Consider the following 21,888-nt stretch of genomic DNA (forward strand, 5'->3'; position numbering starts at 1 on the left):
AGATAGACATAGCTTTGCATGCGAGCATACACACACACACACACACACGCACATGCACACTCGCGCATGTGCACACAGATATATTGCTGATTCACTCCTTAAATGGACACAGCTGTTAAGGCCAGTGTCAGGAGCCTGGAAGTCAATCTGGGTCTCCAATATAGGTGACCCAAGTCCTTGAGTTATCATCTGTCATCTCTGAAAAGGAAGGAGGAAGAGAGAAGGAAGGAAGGAGAGAGGAGAGTGTACATTAGTAGAAAACCGGAATTGGAAGTAGAGCTAAAACTTGAATCCAGGTGCTCAACTATGGGAACAGGGTGTTCCATGTAGTGTCTTTTTTTTTTTTTTTTTTTTTTTTTTAAAGATTTTATTATTATTGGAAAGCCGGATATACAGAGAGGAGGAGAGACAGAGAGGAAGATCTTCCATCCGATGTTTCACTCCCCAAGTGAGCCGCAACGGCCGGAGCTGAGCCGATCTGAAGCCGGGAACCAGGAACCTCTTCCAGGTCTCCCATGCGGGTGCAGTGTCCCAATGCATTGGGCCGTCCTCAACTGCTTTCCCAGGCCACAAGCAGGGAGCTGGATGGGAAGTGGAGCTGCCGGGATTAGAACCGGCGCCCATATGGGATCCCGGGGCGTTCAAGGCGAGGACCTTAGCCGCTAGGCCACGCCGCCGGGCCCCCATGTAGTGTCTTAACCACAGAGCCAAATGCCTGGCCCATGGGTGTTACTTAATCCTAGGCCAAAGACTAGAAGAATAAAGTTGTTTTTCTCTTGTAGGCAAAAAATTTCCTTGCAAATATGTTGTATTCCTCACAATTTTGTACAATTTTCTTGGCTAAATGTTTCGTTTTTACTTCATTATCAGTCTTGTCTTCTTATGCTGCTAATAATACTTGTCCATTCTATTTACTTGTTTTTCTGTTTATATGTCTATATATGTATTAATTTATTTGAAAGAGCAAAAGAAAAAGATAATGATAGATGTTGGATATATAGATGATAGATACAGATAGATCATAGGAAGGTTCCATCCTCTATATCTCTCCCCAAATATTCAGAATAGCCAGGGGTTGGCTAAACAGAAATCAGGAGCCAGGAACTCTGTGTCTCCCACATGGATGACAGGGGCCCTGGTCCTTGAGTTATCATCCACTGCCTTCCCAGGCGCATTTGCAGAGAGTTCTGATCGGAAGTGGAACAGCCAGATTTACACCAGCACTTCATTATAGTGTGCTTGTGCTGCGAGTGGCGTCCTAACGTGCTGCACCTCAAAACTGACTCAGTCCATTCTTTCCCAACCCCAACATTGTCAAGTTTCTGTGGGTTTCTTTTCTAAACACCATAGGTCACCAGATAAGACCTATACATTCCAGTGATCATCCTAGGGTGATTATGAACGTCCTCCTAAATTCATTTGATCTATATTCCAATGAGTTACCTTACCTCGTGTCCCACGTAGGTTGTTCCTTAAAAGTTTAAACTTCTGGGGCCAGTGCCGTGGCACAGTACACTAACCTCCATCTGAGGTGCCAGCATCCCATATGGGGACAAGTTCATGTTGCAATTGCTCCACTTCTGATACAACTCCCTGCTTATGACCTGGGAAAGCAATGGAGGATGGACCAAGGGCATCGACCCCTATACCCATGTGGCAGACCTGGAAGCATCTCCTGGCTTCTGGCTTCAGGTTGACTCAGCTATGGTCATTGCAGCCATCTGGGAAGTGAACCAGCTGATAGAAGACTGCCATCTCCAACCCCTCTACTCCCGTGTCTCCTGCTTTTTGTAACTGTGACTTTCAAATAAAAATGAATGAATGAACATATGGATAGATAAAATTCCAACTTCTGTATGTATGATTTTTCTTCTACATTCACCCATATAAAATCCTAACATGCTGTACCATTAAAAAAAAAACCTGTGTAGCTTTTTTGTTAATAATGTCATGAAGAAGCAGGAAAAATACACACTCTCAGAGTTCCTCACAGGATTTTATTTATGACCACCTGAAGAATATTTTCTTACTTTTCAAAACTTAATACATTCTCCGTGGGCCGTCTGTCCCCCGACAGGAATACCATATCTAGATCCTCTATTTCCAGATCTGTATCACCAACTCAAATGTTTTTCAAAAACTTTCTTTCCAACTGCCCACAAGATGTCTCATTTGAATATTTCATGGCAACTCATATTCAAGCTGCAAAACTGAACCTACTGCTTGCTTCTTTATCCCCCCGGCCAATTGACTTCTCCAGTTTTCTTCCCACGCTCAAAAAGTGACACCACTACAAAGACAGAGCTTTAGAGTTATTCTAGACTGTTGTTTACAATCTTAACTCCTCCAGCCAATCAAGAGCAAGTTGTTGTCAATGCTGCTTCCTTAACTTTCTCTCAACCCCGTTGCCATTATCTTAATTTAAATCACCATTACTTCTTCCCCTCATTCTTTTTTTTTTAAAGATTTATTTATTTCTATTACAAAGTCAGATATATGGAGAGGAGGAGAGACAGAGAGGAAGATCTTCCATTCGATGATTCACTCCCCAAGTGAGTGCAACAGCCAGTGGCTGTGCCGATCCGAAGCCAGGAGCCAGGAACTTCTTCCAGGTCTCCCATGCAGGTCGGGGACCCAAGGCTTTGGACCATCCTCTACTGCTTTCCCTGGTCACAAGCAGGGAGCTGGATGGGAAGTGAAGCAACCAGGGCACAAACCTGCACCCATTTGGAATCCCAGCACTTGCAAGGTGAGGACTTAACCATTGAGCTATTGCTCCAAGTCCCATAATTACTTCTTATTGAGCAGTTGCTGTAGGTTTATTTTAGTCTGCACAGCAATGTTATGAAGGATTATTGTTACCTCCATTCTGCAGAAAAGAGGAGCAACAGCAACAAAAAGCTAACACTTAGCACACTGCTCCTCTTAAATCTTGTATTTCACTCAATTGTCTTAGCAACTCTGTGAAATACAAATTATGATTACCTCCATCTTACAGATGAGGAAATGTAAGTACAGAGAATCTAACTCGCTCAAGGCTGTACAACATCTGAGGAGAGTTCACATCCAGGTTTGGATCTACAGCTCCTTTTGCCTCTCGTGCTGTATCTCAGCATTTGCTACTCCTTCTGAGTGGACTTTGGCTAGGTGAACTCTTCTTGTTCAAAGTTTAGCGGCAAGGTATGCTGACCTCTTGCCTTGTGATGGTGCAATCAGAAGATACCATACAGACGGCTGTCTGTCTCCTTGAGAGGAGAGACCAAGTTCAGTATAGTCCTACTCCCCATATTTGGTGCCCAGTCCTCAGTAAACATGTGTTCAGTCCTACAGGCTCATTACATCTATTTGGGCACTCTATGTCTCACCTACTAACAAGATATATATCTATATTTCCTTCTCAGAGTTAGATGCTATATATACACCTAAAGCTCTTCCGTAACAGGCCTTGTAGTAAACAATCCCTGTTTTTGTCAATGATCAAAATCTTGATGCAGCATAGCTGGTGGGTAGCTGTATAAACCAACAAGTGCACCGGGAATAGTAGTTTTCAGCTCTCATACTCATATGGAAGACGTTTTTGAGAATGATTGGGCCCATAGGCACAATCAGAATCATGTGGGCTTTATTCTGTATATTTAACATAACAATCTAGAAACACCCCCCCCTTACTTACAGTTGCACACAAGGCACAGCTGTCCTCCCTCAGTTATTTACTCTGCCCATCTGCTCTGTGTCCTGGTGTCCCACTGCTCTCTCCTTCATTCACTGTAGCAGCCAGACAGACATTCCTGCTCTTCTTTACACACCCCACAGCTACTTGCCTGGGGCTGAAGTCTTTGTTCACCTTCTCAAAGAAACCTGTCCCCAATGACTCCATTTAAACTGGCAAATGGAGATACTCGCTCACCCCACACTTCCTCAGTCCCTGTTAGCTTGCTATACATAGTCCTGATCGCCTTCTCACATGTCAGAAACTTTACTTGTTTTTTATGTTTGTTGTCTGTCTCTCTCCGCTGGAATGCAAGCTGGAAAAAGGCTCAGGTTTTTATCTTTTTTCCAAGCAGTGAGAGCAAACACTTACAAAATTGCCTGGAGACACAAAACACATTCGCTGAATTAATATTAATGATATTTCACAAAAGAAGTGGAAATCATCCTTAGCCAATCATAGACTAGGCTGGATCGGAGAATGAGGTCAAGTTTGGATCTCCCTGGCTTGTTCTAAGCATTGGAATAATGTGTCCTGGGATACATCCTTCAGTACAACCTTAGGTTTGGCTTGTACACTCCCTAACTTTAGCAATGACTGCACTGTGCAGCTCCATCCTTTTCCTGAGTGGACACTTTCTACACTCTGTTTTTGACAGGTTCAGAGGTCTGCTCTGGTAATGATATTTTTGTCCTATGCTTTGACAATGCTACAGATTTTAAAGCTCCTTTGTCCTATGGACAAAAGGAAAAAACAATAAATTGTTTTATGTAAATAGTGAAAATTTCTGCAAGGCAAAGAATGCCAGAGGAAAAAAAATAATGACATAATAACAAAGACCTTTTACAGAGCCATCCTAACAAAAGGCCAACAGCCACAAGAAAAACAATAAAAGGAAATCAAAAGAAAAGGTTTAGTGCAGTCATTTATAGAAGATGCTCAATATCAAGAATAGAATAATGAAATGCATAAAAAAATTAAGTGAAGATTTTTTGTCTAACAGAAGGCAGAAGATTCTGGAGACACACTGTTTACAAAAATGTAGAAAAGTAAACATGGTGGGAACATATAATTGTACCACATACTTAAAGAACTATTGGTAATTACAAGCACATTCATAAATGTATATCTCTTTAAGTTAATTTTTAAAATATATTTTCTTTGATACAAATTAGATTTCCTTTGAACTGTGTGCACACATTACTTCTTCAATTCAAAAAATGTTAAATAGTGAGAAAAAATTACCTCTTCATCAACAGGAAGGCCCTGCCATCCAAACAGTAACAATCGGCTTCCTGTGTCACACATGAGACAGACTCCATCAGCAGCAGTCTCGGACTTACCCTCTCCATTTTCCACATGTGTGAGATTTTTCTCCAGGCCACTGAGGACGTCGGCCTAGACCTCTCTACTTATTCACATTTTTTTTAACCCCAATCCTTTCTCCTCTTATTTCAGAAAAGTTCAGGAAAACTGACAGGAAGTTGATAAAAGTACTCTAAATAAAGTTATTCATGTTGATTTGTATGATTCACACATTTTGATTATAGAAAGTTTACTTTCCTAGTTCTTTAAAAGACTATTATTTTTTAAAGATTTGCTCTTTCTAAAAATTTTTATTGCAAAGGCAGATCAGATTTACAGAGAGAAGCAGAGACAGAGCAGAAAGATTTTCCATCTGCTGGTTCACTCTCCCAATGGCCTCAACAGCCAGAGCTGAGCTCATCTGAAGCCAGGAGCCAGGAACTTTTTCTAGGTGTCCTGTGCAAGTGCAGGGTCCCAAGGCTTTGAGCTATCCTCTGCTGCTTTCCCAGGCTACAGGTTGGGAGCTAGATGGGAAGTGGAGCAGCGGGGACATGAACCAGTGCCCATATAGGATGCCAGCACTTGAAAGGGTAGGATTAGCTAATTAGCACAGGGCCCTGAAGTTTACTTTCGGAACTTTGTTTGACTATGTTTAAGAATTTTCACTTCCTAAACACATACACACTGTTAACAGCAGGAAATGTTTCTGGGTTCAAGATTGGGAGAAGCCAGCCAAGATATTTATTTAAAGACATTTATTTGAAAAGTAGAGAGAGAAAAGGAGACAGAGAGGGAGAGGGAAGGGGATAGAGGAGCCTGGAACTCCATCCAGGTCTTCCACTTGAATGGCAGGGGCCATCTTCTGCTGATTTCTCTGTTAGCAGAGAGCTGGCTTGGAAGTAGAGCAGCCAGGATTTTCAACAAGAGCTCATATCAGATGCTGGTGACAAGGAACTGTTTTTACCATCTGTGCCAAGATGCTGGCCCTACTGGCAAGCATGTAAACGTGGCTATGAGCAATGCACCCATCAAATTGGGTTTGAGAGTCCCTTCTGGGACTGGCATTGTGGCATAGAAGGATATGCTACTGCCTTTAGTGCTGGCATCCCATAAGGGTACCAGTTTTAGTCCCAATCCAGGTCCCTGATAATATGCCTGGGAAAGCAGCAGAAGATGGCCCAGTACTTGGGTCCCTGCACTCAGTTGGGAGATGTGGAAGAAGCACTGGGCTATTGGCTTCAATCTAGCACAGCTCCAGGCATTGTGGCCTTTTGGATAGTGAACCAGTGGAGGGAAGATCTCTTTCTCTCTTCTTTCTGTAACTCTGCTTTTCAAATAAATCATTAAACTTTAAAAATTACCCTGAGACTAGAAGTCAGTAACCTGAGATTCGAAGTCAGTAACCTGTAGTAGTAATAATACAACCAAAGAGATCGCCTTTTTTTTTTTAATGATTGTTATTTTTATCTGAGTTACAGAGAGAAGAAAGCCTTCCATTTGCTGGTTCACTCTCCAAATGGGTACTACAGCCAGAGCCTGGCTGATCTGAATTTGGGAGCCAGGTGCCAGGAGCTTCTTTCCGCTCTCCCATGTGTGTGCAGAGTCCAAGTACTTGAGCCATCCTCTGTTGCTTTCCCAAGCCATAAACAGGTTGCTGGATTAGAAGTGGAGCAGCTGGGACTGAACTGGCATTCAGATATAATGCTGGCACCACAGGCAGAGGCTTAGCTTACTAGCCATGGTGCCAGCCCCTAGACTTCTTTAATATTTGACTATCATTTGGGTAATGCTTCAGCTCTAATCAAGGCGAGCTGGCTGTAATTTTAGAAAAATGAGACTTCTACACATGACTGAAATAAAGAAATCTTAAGCCTCATCAACAGTAATGTGCTCTTCTGAATGGCAGAACTACTGGGGATGCAGAGTGCATCATATCAATAAAGATCAATGTCAAAAGTCAAGTGTTGCTCATGTCTCCAAGATAAAGCAGAACAGTCTTCTTAGCCAGCTCATACGCTGTCCACTTGGAATGTTTATCCCAATGGAATGTCTGCTATGAAAGAAAGTCTGGCTTATCCTGACAAGGATTCTTTGTTCCCTGTGCTAACCTTCCATCTTTATGTGGTTTCTCATAGTTTTAATGGTAGCCAGCTTCAGTGGGTGCCACTCATCTCGTAAGTCCCCTTGAGGACTTCAGTTTAACCTCCTCCCAAGGGAGGAATGAATGCTCATCACTACATTCTGAATGTCTGTGTCCCCCTAAAATTCCTTTATTGAAATTTCATCCCCATGTAGTAGTAAGAGGTTTTTAGGAGAGGATTGGGTCAGAGAGCCCCACCCTCACCAATGGGTTTCCTGCTCTCCTAACAGAAGCCAGAGCACACTGCAAGGAGGTTCCAGCCATCCTCACAGCCATCCCCAGCAGAAAAACCTGTGAGCATCTGGATTGCAGACTCTGCAGCCTACACAACTGTGAACAATTAATTCTGTTCTTTGTAAATTACCCAGCCTACGGTATTTTGTCATAGCAGCCTGAATGGACTAAGATATTCCCTGACTTTCCATCCACCCCTACTCTAGACCAACTACCCATGATCCATTTATACAATGTGTCCTCCCAACCCCTGAGAAAGCTTTTGCTTCCAGCTGCAGTTCCAAGGCATTTTTTTTTGGGGGGGGGGTTAGAGCAGGAGGAAATTCTGGGAACAGAAATTCTTCAGTGCTTTTGAAGGCTCCTGAAACACAAATCCACTTCTATGAGGCAATGGCTAATATTTGCCCAACTTTATTTGGTCTTTATTGGTGTTGGAGGTGGAGAAAGAAAACCAATAAAAGTATTATTTCAATGTCTTTATTTATCAATAGTAACAACAACAACAACAACAACAAAAAGCCAGGAATTACAAAAACAAGTTAAATGCAATATGGGAAGCATACTAAATACATTTTCACAAACACACAGGAACAGAAATCTGTTCAAACTGTTTCCTGAAGTTGGATTTTTTAAGAAAATAGGTGTAAAGGAAAGACATTCACTTGGGCTTAGTAGCAGGTGAAGGAGCCTGGCTTGCCAAAAACAATGATGTAAGAGTCCAAGGTCACGGCATGGGGGTAGGTTTCCCTGGACACTGGATCTCAGTGCTGCATTGTTTATAAAACCACACACACAGAAAAAAACCCAAGGAGGCTTGTGGTTGAGGCCCCAACTTTTACAGGGCTGCGGGAACTGGAACTGATTTAATCATGTCTGTATGCTCCAAGCAGAGCTCTGTGCAGGACTTCTCAAACTAGGCTGGTTAGCAGCTTTCCACGAATGGTTCTCAGATCATGTGATTCTATGGTGGTGACAACAGCTGCCCTCGTGACACAGAGGCAGCACAACTCAAGAGAAATGTGGATTTGCTCTTGGGAATTCCATGTTGTAGCATGGGACACAGTCTTGGATGGCAACCATTGTTCTAACTGTGAACAGACACTGAATGATACATAAATAGTGAAGGAACCCTGCTGTTTCTTGCTTTAAACAAAATGGAAACTTTGCCCTCTCTTTCATTGTCCAAACACTGGCAAAACTTTGGATTAAGGCATGCTGCTGGGAGTTTTCCAAGGCACTTGGGCAGGGAGTTGCAAAGTGGGGTGCAGGGAGAAATTTTAAATAGGATGATACAGTAAAGTTCAGAATTCTAAACATGGTGGAATGTTCTCATTTGGAGAATAAGGACAACAATTTTAAAAGAATTCCATTTCTGGCCCAATAGTTTTTCACAGTTACCTTGGTAGCACTACCCCAATGCCATCTGATGGTCTGTAATCTGCTTTCTGCCACTGACAGCTTATGTCAAGCTTTTAGTCTTTGTGATTCCCAATGTTCCTGAAGCACAATAGCAAGTTAATATTCACAGAAGCTGAAAGTCTCAGGACTGACTGTGAATGGTTGACTTTTCCTAAGTCACTGTTTTCAGACTCGGTCTCTTTGTCTCTCTTGAACCTGAAACCTTCTTTGGTTCTCATCTTTCAGCAATCACCTAAAGATGACTAATGAAATGCAGAGCTGAAGTAGGGTGGTTCTTTCCCACTCTCTCTCTGGGCAGGCAAAGGCTCTACATCAGAGCCCATGGCTGCACGGCCATTCACAATGAGATCACGTTGGGTCATCTTGGATTCTGGTTGTCTGACTTCTCATGTTCTAACAACAAGGTTTCATTTATCTTAATGAAAAGAAGACAAATCATGGTGACTCTCTGCACCAGTGACCAGAATCTCAGAACCACTAATCCATTAAATCTAAAGTCAAGTGAGCACAGACAAGTGAGCACATTTGTCACCACACCTTGAATATGATTTGCCTGAACCTCTCAGAATCAACGAAAAAAATTTAATGTTTTGGATCTTGAAAGCTTTCTGTGAAAGTGCGTCATCTTGCCCTGGCTTGTCTGAGGCACTGCTGCTCTGGCAGATGGCTGATCTGCTGGCAAATCAGGAGGCCCACAATGTGTTGTCTCTAGCCTGTAGAGTGGGCAACGTCTGGGTTAAGGAGCTCCCAGCACCAGGAAGAACCCCAAATTCCTTTCACCTGTGAAATGATAGGACTACTGAAAAATATTACAAAAGCTTACTATTGCAATAACAAAATATTAAACAACAACAAAAATATAATGGTAATAGTTGAAGAAGGAAGTCAACTTGCCAACAAAATGTGTTTTACAGAAAAATAGCACCTTTGGTAAAAAGTATTTTAAAAATTTGGTTAGGTCTCTAAGGGGCTTGAAGTAGACAAGTCTCTACATCATTTGAACACACCCTCCTGAAAACTCCATCCAAGCCTGAGGGATGCTGGGGTAGTTAGTAGGGTGGCCATGAAGGTAGAGGCAGTTGCTGGGACTAAAAAGAGAAGGACAGGTGTTGATGAATGGGAAGGAGCCAAAAGCAGAATGTGTTCCTCCCAACTGACCTCCCTAGAGTCCTCCCCCAAGGACAGCCTACTAAGTTCTTTCTGGCCTTGCTGACAATCCCTGCAGCCACGGACTGAGAAAGGCCTCAGTTCTGGGTCTGTTGCTTTTCCAACCATTGATGCAGTTTCCTGACTTGCTTCCAGCCCTCAGAGCATCATTTACAGTTTCTCCCAAAGCACTCCTAAAAGGAAGGCTCTGAGCCTTCCCCTCCTAGCCAACCGCCCCCATTTCCTTGATTGCAAAACACATAAACAAAACAAAAGTCGTTGCTATACAAGCAAATACTGGTGATTTGGCGATTGTAGCAGACATCTGTGTTTACTGGGCTCAGCGCTGAAGTGGAGGAGAAGGTGTGGGCTCCAGACGCTGTTCCTGCACGCCTCCTCAGATCTCTTTGGTGTTCACACTCTTGGTCTTCTCAGCTGTATCCTTTGAGATGCAAGAGAAAACAAATATCCTGAACATCTTAAAAAACTGGCCTTTCACTAGACCCCAGTGCATAGCAGACATATGCTCACACTGAGTTTCAGTTCTGTTGACATGTCTGGTTCCTCCATGGATAATGAGTAACTCAGAATGAAGGATCATGTCCCAGTCAGCACATGTCCAGGAAGCTGTTTATGGAATTAAAAGCTGAGCTGTGGGAACTCCCATGAAACAATGACCAGATATCATCATCTCCATTTTAAGGATGAAAAGAATGATATCAAATGGAAGTGCTACAGTATGTTCCAAACCCAACCAATGCAGAGAAGGGTTCAGAGCAATGGGTTGTGTGAGCAGACTGCCTGAGCTGTGACACTTTTGGGGATGACTTTTGACCTATTAGGAAAACTTTGGTGTTTCAGTGTCTTCAACTGCAAAACCAGGTGACAAAATACCGCCTCCTGCAAACTGTATCTAGCCTATTTCTCCAAACAAGATACACAAGTGGAAAATAAGGGTTTCAAGAAGATAATGAGCTGAATCATTAGTCATTAGGCAAATGTAAATCCAAACCACAAGGAGGAGATACCAGTTCAGATCCACACTAAAAAAACACAAAAACAATGACAAAGGCTGTCAAGGACGTGAAGGATGTTGAGCAGCTGGGAAGGACATACAATGGCATAGTCACTTTGGCACCTTTTCAAAGGCCAAACATGGAAATGCTCTGGGACTTAGCAATTCCACACCAAGGAGTATACCAACAGAGGCGAAAGCTCAGATTCACATGCATAGGAATACAACAAAGTTCCCAGCAATGTAATAGATCACAGGCAAAAGAAGGAAATGAAATAAATCCCATCTGCACATGAATGGGTACAGAGAATGTGGGATAACCATCCCCTGGAAGGTTATTCAGCCACAAAGGGGAGCAAAGTGCAGATTCATGCCACAAGGATGAACCTTGTAATCATTACGTGAAGCAAATTAAGTCAGGCAGAAAAGACTGTCCATTGCAAGACTGCATTGGCTGAAACATCCAGAATAGGCAAATCTATAAAGCCAGAAAGTAGGTTAGTGGCTGCCAGAGACAAGGAGAGGAGAATGAGAACTGACCTTTAATGGGTATAATTTTTTTTTGTGGGGGGATGATGAAAATGTTTTGGAATTACATGGAGGTGACGGCAGTCATATAAATACACTAAAAAAAAAAAAACTAGCGAGCAATACCCTTTTAAGGAACAGATTTTATGGTATGTGACAACTCAATTTTAAAAAGTAAATAGGGTAGACCCTTGGCCATGGGGCCTGGGACACAATAGCTGCTACTTCATCCCTAGTCCCTTTGTTCATATGCTGGTTGACACTAACTTTCTTCCTTCTGCAGGGCTGCATCTCTTTGCCCAAGGGCTTTCCCTGGCTGTGGAGGCCCACTTCGTGCACATTTGCTGACAGGCCAGAAATGCCAAGGAACCCATGCTTCCTGGCAGCAGCCATCAATGGCTCCAATGGCTGATGGGAGTTTTTGTTGAAATCCCTGTCTGCTCTCTGCTCAGACACAGCAACTCAGTTCCCCAACAGGATTCACTTCCACTTGCCCTGGATCCTAATATGCCTGAACATACATTGTATATCACCTTCTTCCTGAACTATTCTCCAAGTCCCTTTCTGATGGACTACTTCCCTGATAAACTATCTGCAGTTGAGTTCTTGTCTCACCATTTTCTGCTGCTAAGGGATTTCACATACATCAGAAACCCTTAAATGCTAGTGATTATAATTCACTCCCCACTATCTGACAACTTCCCACCCTAGATGAAAAAGAATCCCTATAAAGCACACCCCCCACCCCCAACACACACATACACTTCACGGGGCTGGACTCATTGGACACACAATACTGAAAAATTGAGTGAAACAAACTAGAAGCCTGTGCTTATTCACTAACATCAGCAGTGACAATGATAAACTGACTATGCATAAAGAATTATCACTAAATAAGAACAATTACTATTAACGGTTCCACTTATTCGTGTCAAATATTTCACCTCAATAGGCTAGTAGTACTTATGATCATTTTACTCCTTAAAAACATCTGAGTCACAGAGAAGGCTTGTACTACTAGACCCAATCTACAGGCAGGAAACATAAGGCACCACAGCTCTATGACTTCATGACAGGCCCGTGGAGAGGCGGGGCCAGGAGCCCAATATTCCCATAATATTTCAGCCTTCAACTGAACCACATGGAAACTGAACAGACTTCTTATTTAGTATCTTCTTGAATCTTCAAGAAGGAGAACTTTGGTTAATCTCAAGCTATTTTCTAGTCATTGTTGTATTTAACTTAAATCCTTTCTGCTGTGGTCCAAATGTATAAATTTCACAGTTGTTCAGTGCTACACATGTTCTAGGTCCCACGCTACGTGGGAGGGTACAGTGGTGAGCAAGTTCCAGAGCTTGCTTTCAAGCAACTGAAGAGTTTTTTGATCTGGGTGCTGGCCATGACAAGAAGCATTACCATCAGGCTCATTTGCAAATCACTTCCACCTCATCTGCAAATCACTACTAGTCTGGGTCTGTCTTAAGCAGCCAAACACCAAGTTGTTCCCTATGTCTTCTGGCACCCTACTTGACCATGGCAGAAATACCCATTAGAGAATGTCTGGATCAAATTCAACAGTAATAGGTAAAGTGGTACTATTCAGGAGCTACTGAGCATGGCATGTCTCCCGGGGCACCGGGAGTATGCATGGTCTCTGGGCCTGGTGGCAGCAGGGATGCCTGAACTTGCATGGAAGCTGCCTCTCACCTGGTGCTTTTGGAAATCCTGGACATATCTGGTCATCTCCTCCTCCGTTTGGGTCTGGGACCCCTTCTGATGCTTTCCTGCAAGAAGAACCAAAGTTCATGGGCCCGGCGCGGTGGCCTAGCAGCTGAAGTCCTCACCATGAATATGCTGGGATCCCATATGGGAACCAGTTCTAATCCCAGCTGCCCAACTTCCCATCCAGCTTCCTGCCTGTGGCCTGGGAAAGCAGCAAGACAGCCCAAAGCTTTGGGACCCTACACTTGCTTGGGAGACCCGGAATAAGTTCCTGGCTCCTGGCTTCGGATTAGTTTAGCTCCAGCTGTTGCAGCTGCTTGGGGAGTGAATCAGTGGATAGATTTTCCTCGCTCTCTTTTTCCTCCTCTCTGTATATCTCACTTTCCAATAAAAATAAAATAACTCTTAAAAAAAAAAAGAAGAAGAAGAACCAAAGCTCAGAGCAGTGGTAGCTGTGCTAATCCCAGGAGGGATCCCACCAAGATCTAGCCTGTAGGTCCTCAATTCATCCCACATCTAACGTGTGGAAGGAGAGATGAAATTCACAATTTCTATTAACATGGATGATTGCTCCTAGGTTACATACTATTGATAAAGCTATTGATCCCTGCTCCTCTCTGGCCTCTGTTCACTGTGTCTCCTTCAGCTGCTTATAGCTGACCCTGTAGAAAATGCTGGATCCTGCCTCAGGGAACTCCTCTCAGCCATTCACACATCCTCAAACAGTCTTGGAGAAAATTTTAAGAATACAATTGCTTAGGTCCTAGCTTCAGGGATTCCAATTTTATTAACATGAGATGAACACTGATTTTTGCTTTTTTGTGTTTTGGAAAAAGGCTTTCTAGGGGATTTTAATGTACAGCCATGGTTGACGGACACTGTACTTAGCAATAATAAATAAACTCTCAGTCCAGATCAACAAAAACAAGACTATGCAGGTCCCCAAGCTATCCTTCAGCTGATTTTAATTCAGTAGGTTTGGGATGGAGGCCGGTCATCTCGCGGGAAGCATGTCTGGGACACACTCTGGGCTTATTCTTCACAGTAGTCTCCCTAACTCTGGTTTTACCTGCCCTTACATCTTGGTGACCTTTCTTGTTTGTCATGTTGGGATTTAGGATCTGACACCACTCTGCTAACTTTCAGGTACTAACCTGAAAAGCCATACCCTCTCCAATCCTTAGACCACACAGGTCCTTGGTCACTACCCCACGACCCTATACTCCTACAGTGCTCTGAAGCAGAGCCATCCAGGGAGGTGGGTCTGCAGCATGGAGCTGTGTGGCTGTGAAAATGGGCAGTGTCCACAGGGGTAGTAACCTGGCCCTGATGCACAGGACGGGGTTCTTACCAGATGACTGTGATTACAGCTCAGCCTATCAGATGCTCCTCAACTGCTATGTCATGGAAATGAAGGGTTTCCCTTACAAGGCCACACAGGAACAGACAGGTAGGGAGAGCTACTGAAGGGAGTTCCAGGAAGACCAGAGGTCATGCAGGCTGGGCCACTGATTTGAGATGTTGTGGGCTTCAGTAGCTACTGTGTGGCCTGGCCTTCCAGGGTTGGTCTACACATCCAATAACTTCTAAGGCTTTCTAGACTCCTCCTGCTGTTTTACAAATTGTCCCTGGAATTCTCTTGGTTTCCTGCCTTTCCACCCTGTCAACAGTCCTGGACTGAGGTGGACTGGTGACCTTTTGATAACATTGGGTTCCTTTTGTACCACTGGTGTTCCCCAGGCCTCATTGGCCAGAAGCATCTCATCCTGGGATCTTGCCTTACCTAGTCTTCCTAAACATGATGCTAGGTACATAGTGTTCTTTCTGTAAGTATCCCTGATCTCCACTCCAAGACATGCTCAGGTTGCTGGTGTACTCTTTTTAGTCACACAGGGAGGGTGAGCAGTCCTGGGCTGTGTGATGGTGGGCAGAAATGACCTCCATATAGGGAAGGCAACTTGGATTGTAGGATGTGTGGGACTTACTTTTAGGTTCTCCACATTGGGTGTAACTTTGGGTCAAATTCTAACCAGCATTCTTCTCAAACCGAGGGTGGCTCTTCAGTCCAGACCTGGCTTCAATACTTAACTCTTTCCTCCAATCCCAATGGTCTCTGGTTCTTTGCTAGCCTTGGCTTTGACTTCAAAGTTTCTCTTGACCTTTGGCATCACTGTAACAGAACCCTGATGGGATCCCTGATCCTCTGTCCTGTCTTCCCAAATCCTTCCAACATGTTCTCCTCAACCTGCCCTGCCCACGTTTCAACCACCTCAGGTGTTTTTTTTTTTTTTTTTTTTAGGATTACCCAGTCTTTTTCCATTTTCTTCTGGGTATGGCAAGGTGGTGTCATTTTGTCCTCTAACCACCTCAGTCTCTCCCAGCATATTTTCCAAGGTGTCATACAGGTTAAGTGCATTCACATGTAAATGCTGAGAAGCATGTCTAGCATATAGCAAGTATTTGTTTTCCTTATTATTATTCTTGTCTCATAGCAACATTCACTAAGGTCCTGGGTCTAAGTGTTCTCTTATTAGAAGTCTCTGGGGTGATTTGCACACTTAGGCATTGGAAAGAGTGCTCTGCCCTCAGAGATGCCCACTGGGAGCTCCAATATGCCAAGTCTGAGTCGGCCAATTGTTTGCCTGGGTTCTTGCTCCCAGCCTTGGCTCTCTTCTCTACCTCCACCCCACCCCCTGGGACTTCTCCCACAGTGAGGTACAGTGCTGCTTTTTTCTGTTTCCTGTTCCCAAGACACAGCTCACCATCACATGTCATGGCTGTGCAGACCCAGTTTCCACAGGCACAGACGCAGCGGTTACAGTCCACCTCAGTCTCGGCTCCATCTGCGTATGTCTCATCCTCCAGTGCACACTCTGTGGGACCACAAATGAGGGGACAACAGTACAGATGGGAGGGGAGCTTTGCTACAGTCTATGGACCTTACCCATTCCCAGACAAGATCATCTTAATGACAAGATGCCCTATAGTCAAGGCAATGTGACCATCAACCTCAAGATTTTTGGATCCTAACTCAGCCAGAGGTGATGAACAAGGCCCAGTGTACAATCAAGGAAGGGGATTTTATCAGTTAATTCTGGAGAGCGCCACCAAGGCTTTCTAACCCGGCCTCCCTCCCAACAACTCTGTCTTCAGCTCAAGCATACTCTTCTCTGGAGGGTTGAAAGATGGGTTGAGGCACTTGAGGAACTCTTGGAAGCTGAGTTTCCAGTCGGCATTTTCATCAGACAGTTCGATGAGCGCATCGACACAGAGTCCTCTGAAATGAAATGCAAGAGAAATATGTCAGTGAAAGCTCAGTTTTGCTCCCAAGAAAGGAAGATGGTACTAAGGCCACACACACCTGCAGCCTGCAGTGGAGACCAAGAGATGGTTGCTGAATGGGACACTGTGCACTGGCCTACCATGGCCTTTGCCTATCCAGGCCCCGGGATCCTCTAACCTTCAGTTTGTCTTATTGGATGTCAGATCCCTCAAGCTGATCAACTGTTCTGTCTAAGAAGACAAAGTCATTTTTGGCTTTGTTCACTGAGACAGACAAATGTTTTTATGACCCGCACAGCTTCCACTAACAGCTACTCTTCCCATGCGTTATGTGTCAAGTTAACCAGACTAAAAAAGTTAAGACAGAGGAAATTAAATATGATATGAAAAGGACATTGAATCTGACAAAAAGTAGAGGAAGAAGCATTAGTCTAACCATTCTAGAAAGAGATCTTTGACCAAAAGGATCTTAGTTCCATCGCTCTCCCTTTAGCCTGAACTTTAGCCCTAGCTGAATCCCTTACTACTGCATGTCCTTGAGCTAATCATTCAACCTTTCAGAGCCTGTCTTCTCATCTGTGAAAGGAGGACAAGACACCTCCTTCACTGGGATGTCAGGAGGAGCAAGTGTTGAAACTGTAAATCGCTATCAAATTTCAGATGACCAAAGATGACTATGTTACGGTTTAAGGTCATGGATTATTATTAAGGAAGGAGTCCTTCTAGGTGCTTTGGGTCACTTGAGAACATAACAGGCACTTTTGTTTTTAATTTTACCAGTACACTAGAAAGCAGGGTTAATTTTTAAAAATACTTATTCTGGGATAATACTGAGAAGGGGGGAGGGCATATCATGGTAATCATTAGAGCAATCAACATGAAACAGCACTGATTTTCTTAAAAATCACCTCTGAAGCTATTTCAGATTTGCAGTTTGATAACCCTTTCAGAAAATGAACAACAAAATATCAGGCACAGCCCTCAGGAACAGCTTTGTCGGGGTGTGACCTTGATAATCTGCCTTAGGATCCATTATAATCTTCAATTCCTTGCCAGAGCTAGCCGAAAATCATAACTACATCATCAGTGATGGATGGTTTTCAATACTAGACTGCAGTGTTCATCAGACTAGAACAGGACACAATTCCTGTTCTCCTGGTGGCTCCTTGTCTGGTAGAAAGAGTTGCGAATCTCCGTCCCAGGCAACCTGCTCCCAGCTGACCACGCCCCATGTGTACCTTAGCAGCTTGTTGTTTTCCTGGTTTGCATAGGTGGTGATGTTGACAGCAGTTTCATTCTGCTCCACAAATTTCAGGAATTCACTGGAGTCCAGACGTGAGTCACCATTATCAAAGTTCTAGAAAGGGTGTGCAGAGATCCTTCAGGGAGGTTTGGCAGAACTCTAGCTCCCATTCCTGACCCCTTGTCCTGGCCCATTTCTGCTTCATCCTTCCTTGACTCATTCTAGCCCTGGCCTAAGAGAGCTCCAGCAATCCTGACTGGAGTCACTAGGACATCCAGAGAAGGCCCCCATGTCCCAAGATGAGAGTAAAGGGATCTGGCAGAGGCCACCCCACCTCCTTCAAACCCAGGGAAGGGTCCCAAGAGGGTAGCTCCAACAGAAAGCTGAACTGCTCAGGGCCCTGGGGTGTCTGACAATCTACTTCACAATGTTGGCTTTAAGTGTGAGCTCAGACAGCAACAATCCATGCTCACAGATCCCAGGGGAAGACAGAAAGGCAAAGAAAGGTGACCAGTTCGGGATCAGAATCTTTGGCTGGAGGCCCAGAGGGGTTCCTCTAACAGGGTGCTCAGGAGCAACAACGCAAATGACCCTCTTAGTTCACTTTGGGATCTACAGGAACATATCTTGCTGTTGGATTTCAAGTGTCCATGCCCTGTTATCAAGATTTCACTTTGACACTGGTGGCTGTAACAGACCATGTTGGTGAGAATACATGCACAAAGGGTCCGAATTAACTAAGTTGCAGGCACAAAGTCCTGTGCAGTGGGTCCTGCTGCCGGTGAGAGCAAAGATCCTCAGACTCCTTGGTGCAGGCTGTCCTGATGCTCCAGCTAATACCTCATGAACAGATCTGAAGGGACAGAGGGACCAAGCATTTCTCCCTGCATGGAAAGATGCTAAACTGAGACCTCAGCCAACTGGGATCATCAGCAATGCCTCGGCTCTTGTTGCAGGAAAAAGGTGTCAATTTCAAGGTTCTGATCAATCCCAAGTTGGATACTGCCAGCCTCCTAACTAGTTCCAATGGCATGGCATCTGCCACCCTTACACAACTATATTCTTTCCATAGACTGCCTCATTTGCTACCCTATGAAATCAACATCGACATGTTCCTTTCAGGGTGGCTCCCAGATGCTGCAAGGGATTCTAGAAAAATATGTCTTGGTTTCCACGTAGAAGGAAAAAAATGTAGCTACCATTTCTGTTTTTGTGACTGTCATGTGTTCCTTGTATGCCAGGTGAGTCTTCCTGTTGCACGTGGCATGACAAAAACATATAGATCAACCGCAAGGCTTCAGCTTAGCATCAATTTATCATCCTTGTCCTCAATCCCTTGGAACATGTCTCAGATGTTCTTTATTCACTATGCATTCCTCTGAGGAACCCTCTATAAGTATTGACCTCGTGAGGTCTTGATTAATTAGCCAAGAATAATTTTAAAAGCTTGTCAAGGAGCCATATTTTAGTAGCTCAGGACTTTGAGTTCAGGGTTGTATGTGTTGGGGTGACAGAAGCAATCCTTAAAGATCCCAATGTCTTTAGGGCTTGATGACAGACAGAATATAAAGAGAACAATCCAATGTGGGCTGCCAGAGGCACCTGTGAGCATCCTGTACCTGGATGAGCCTAGTTGGCTCTTAAGAGACAGGACTATGTACATATACCTGATATTCATTGCAACTAGATCTAAGCCTAAAGCTAAGCACCCATCCCTGCCTTCCTGCATTCTTGTCTCAAAAGGGCCTTCTCTGTCTTTCCCCAGGCCAGATCTGTAGGTGGAATCCATAGGAAGGCAGAAGCCTGGAACCTGACCATGAAACAGACTGGAATGCTTTGGCCAGGGTTGGGAGGAAGGGGTAACTATCTGTGGGAGACTCTTCTTGGATACCAACATAATTCTCCTGGCCTCTGTTTAGCCAACACTGACAAAGAATGAGGGTATGTTTTTAAAAATTCATGTAATAATTGATTTTAAAAAGAAGGATTATTTTATTGGCCAAAATTTTCAAACTAGGCATATGAGGGGTCTTCAAATAGTTTAGTGAAGATGCATCGTATGCAACTTATAATTCTACTCCCTTGAACTCTCTGAAGTCCCCCTCAGAAGTCTGCATTTCCAAGCTTTGTATTTACACTAACAACACTTTCCTGTCATGTCACTGGAGGGTCGTGGAAAGGCAGGAAGATGTGTGTGTGATGGAGACGGCTCAGAGAGGGGCTGCGCCAGGTGCTCACTCACAGCTACTGGAGTACTGGACAATTGGATAGCTAGGTACAGGGGACAGGAAAGCTGGCTCTAGTTTCACCAGCCACACGGAGTTGTGGGTGTGTATGTGTGTGTGTATGAAAGAGAGAGAGAGAGAGATGGGCATCCTATTACACTTTCATCCCAGAAACAGCAAGTGGGTCACTAGCTGAGGTTAAAGTCTGATTTGGGTCTTTTCCAAATTCCCATTAGATTTGGTCTTTCAACTGATGTCGATGTGTGGAATGCCAGGTGGGCAGGAGAGTAGTTCACTGGTCCAGAAACAGATGTCTCTGTGAAATATCAGATCTGTTACCAACTGGCAGCTGTTCACCTAGGGGAGGGAGTCTCCCTTTGAAGACAGTATCACACAGGTTTCTGGACATCAGCAGGAATCAGAAAGTAAAGCCTCTCTTTTCTGCGGGATGATACTGCCAGGGAGTCGGAAAGGAAGGACCTTGATGTTAGAAAGTCATGACTTAGCTTTCTTAGTTGTGAGTGAGTGAAAATGCCCTAGAGCAAAGCTGCTGTCTCAAGGGGGTGTGCAGGTTTTCGATGGAAGCTTCTGGGCTGTGATGTGTGTGTGTGTGGTGATGGGGAGTGAGGTAGTCAAGGGACTTGACAATCAAATCTAATAGCAGGTGTCAGTGATGCCGCAGGCAGGGTGCCACCAGAGAGCCACGATCAATGGTTACAAGGTCCCAAGAGGTGCCCTGGAAGGAGTGTCCTGGGCCCGGCAACGCTTAAGCTATAATCACAAAGCTGCTGCTTACCACGGGCCCTGGGGTACCACTTAGGCAGCTTTGGGAAAAATAATTTTCTGTCAGTGCCCTTCTGTTCCTACCCTATCCTCAGCAGGGTGATGTATCTTTCTAGGGGAGGACCCAGCCCTGGCCCAGGGGCTCTGTGACATGCATGTGATAGAAACAGGACAGGGCACTTGGGTAGTGCTTTTTCATCCTGCTGAATCCCAGCAGGGATTTAATCTCTCCAGCTGACGAGAGAAATCTATAACTAAGAATAATTACAGAAGAGACTGCTGAAATGACCCTCCATTCGTTTAATTCCAACCCAGTAATCTTTTACCACGGGGTCCATACAGCCAGGGTGAGAGAAGAATCCAGACTGAAATTGCATGGATCCAGCTGGATGGTGTCAGAGCTGCTAAAAAAAAAATCCCTCTTGTGGTTGGTTAGCTCAGGGCGCAGGTGAGAGAGGATGTGTGTGTGTGTGTGTGTGTATGTCTTAGAGTGCTCCCCAGCAACTTTTGTCTCTAGATGGAGAGCCCCTGGGTCTCTATGAGAATGTGGGGGTCTGAACTGTGTGTGTTTGCATGCAGGCTGTGCATTTGCGTGCGGTATGCGTAACTTGAGCATGTTGTATCTCTGTGTATGTGTCTCTCTTTTTCCCAGTGTGATATGTGGGGAGCGGCCGACCCCACATGGATGAGGGGCTTCAAGATGGCGGCTGGCCAAGTGCCAGGAGGCGGGACTTGTCCCACCAGTGGGCAGGCGGGAAGTCACAAGGATAGGCTAATTCTCCCTGGCTGCGATTGCTGGCCTATCAGATAGCGCCCTGTGGACCACGGGCAGAAGTGATTGGTGGAAGAACTGTATATAAGCAGCTCACTTTAGGCATTAAACGCCTTTTTTGGTTCGTCTGCCTTTTTTGGTTCGTCTGCCTTTTTTGGTTCGCTCTCTCTTTTTGGTTTTGTCTCTCTCCCTTTTGGTTCATGACATTCTGGTGGCCCGTACAGGGAGAATACAGAAACGGGAAGAATTGGGAAGAAGGGTGGTGGAAAACGGGAGGAAGGGTGGCGAAGAAGCGGGTAGGAAAGCTTAGACAGACGGGGACAGGAGCAGCGGAGAAAAGGTTTTAAAACGCAGCCGCTTTCGCC

At 44.5% G+C, this 21,888-nt stretch overlaps 1 protein-coding gene across 1 annotated transcript in view; it reads right to left on the bottom strand.

The window, feature by feature from the left end:
* Window positions 1–9,311: 9,311 nt before the first annotated feature.
* FSTL1 (follistatin like 1) overlaps window positions 9,312–21,888 on the bottom strand; it is a 52,038-nt gene continuing 39,461 nt past the window's right edge. Inside the window, exons 7-11 of the mRNA XM_058661950.1 lie at window positions 17,739–17,857; window positions 16,383–16,495; window positions 15,981–16,091; window positions 13,204–13,280; window positions 9,312–10,395 (exon numbers count right to left, since the gene is read on the bottom strand). Of these exons, the coding sequence (XP_058517933.1) occupies window positions 10,351–10,395; window positions 13,204–13,280; window positions 15,981–16,091; window positions 16,383–16,495; window positions 17,739–17,857 (465 nt within the window). The 3' untranslated portion in view covers window positions 9,312–10,350. The remainder of the gene's footprint in view (window positions 10,396–13,203; window positions 13,281–15,980; window positions 16,092–16,382; window positions 16,496–17,738; window positions 17,858–21,888) is intronic.

Source organism: Ochotona princeps, chromosome 3 (assembly GCF_030435755.1).
Source record: "Ochotona princeps isolate mOchPri1 chromosome 3, mOchPri1.hap1, whole genome shotgun sequence".
Taxonomy (NCBI): domain Eukaryota; kingdom Metazoa; phylum Chordata; class Mammalia; order Lagomorpha; family Ochotonidae; genus Ochotona; species Ochotona princeps.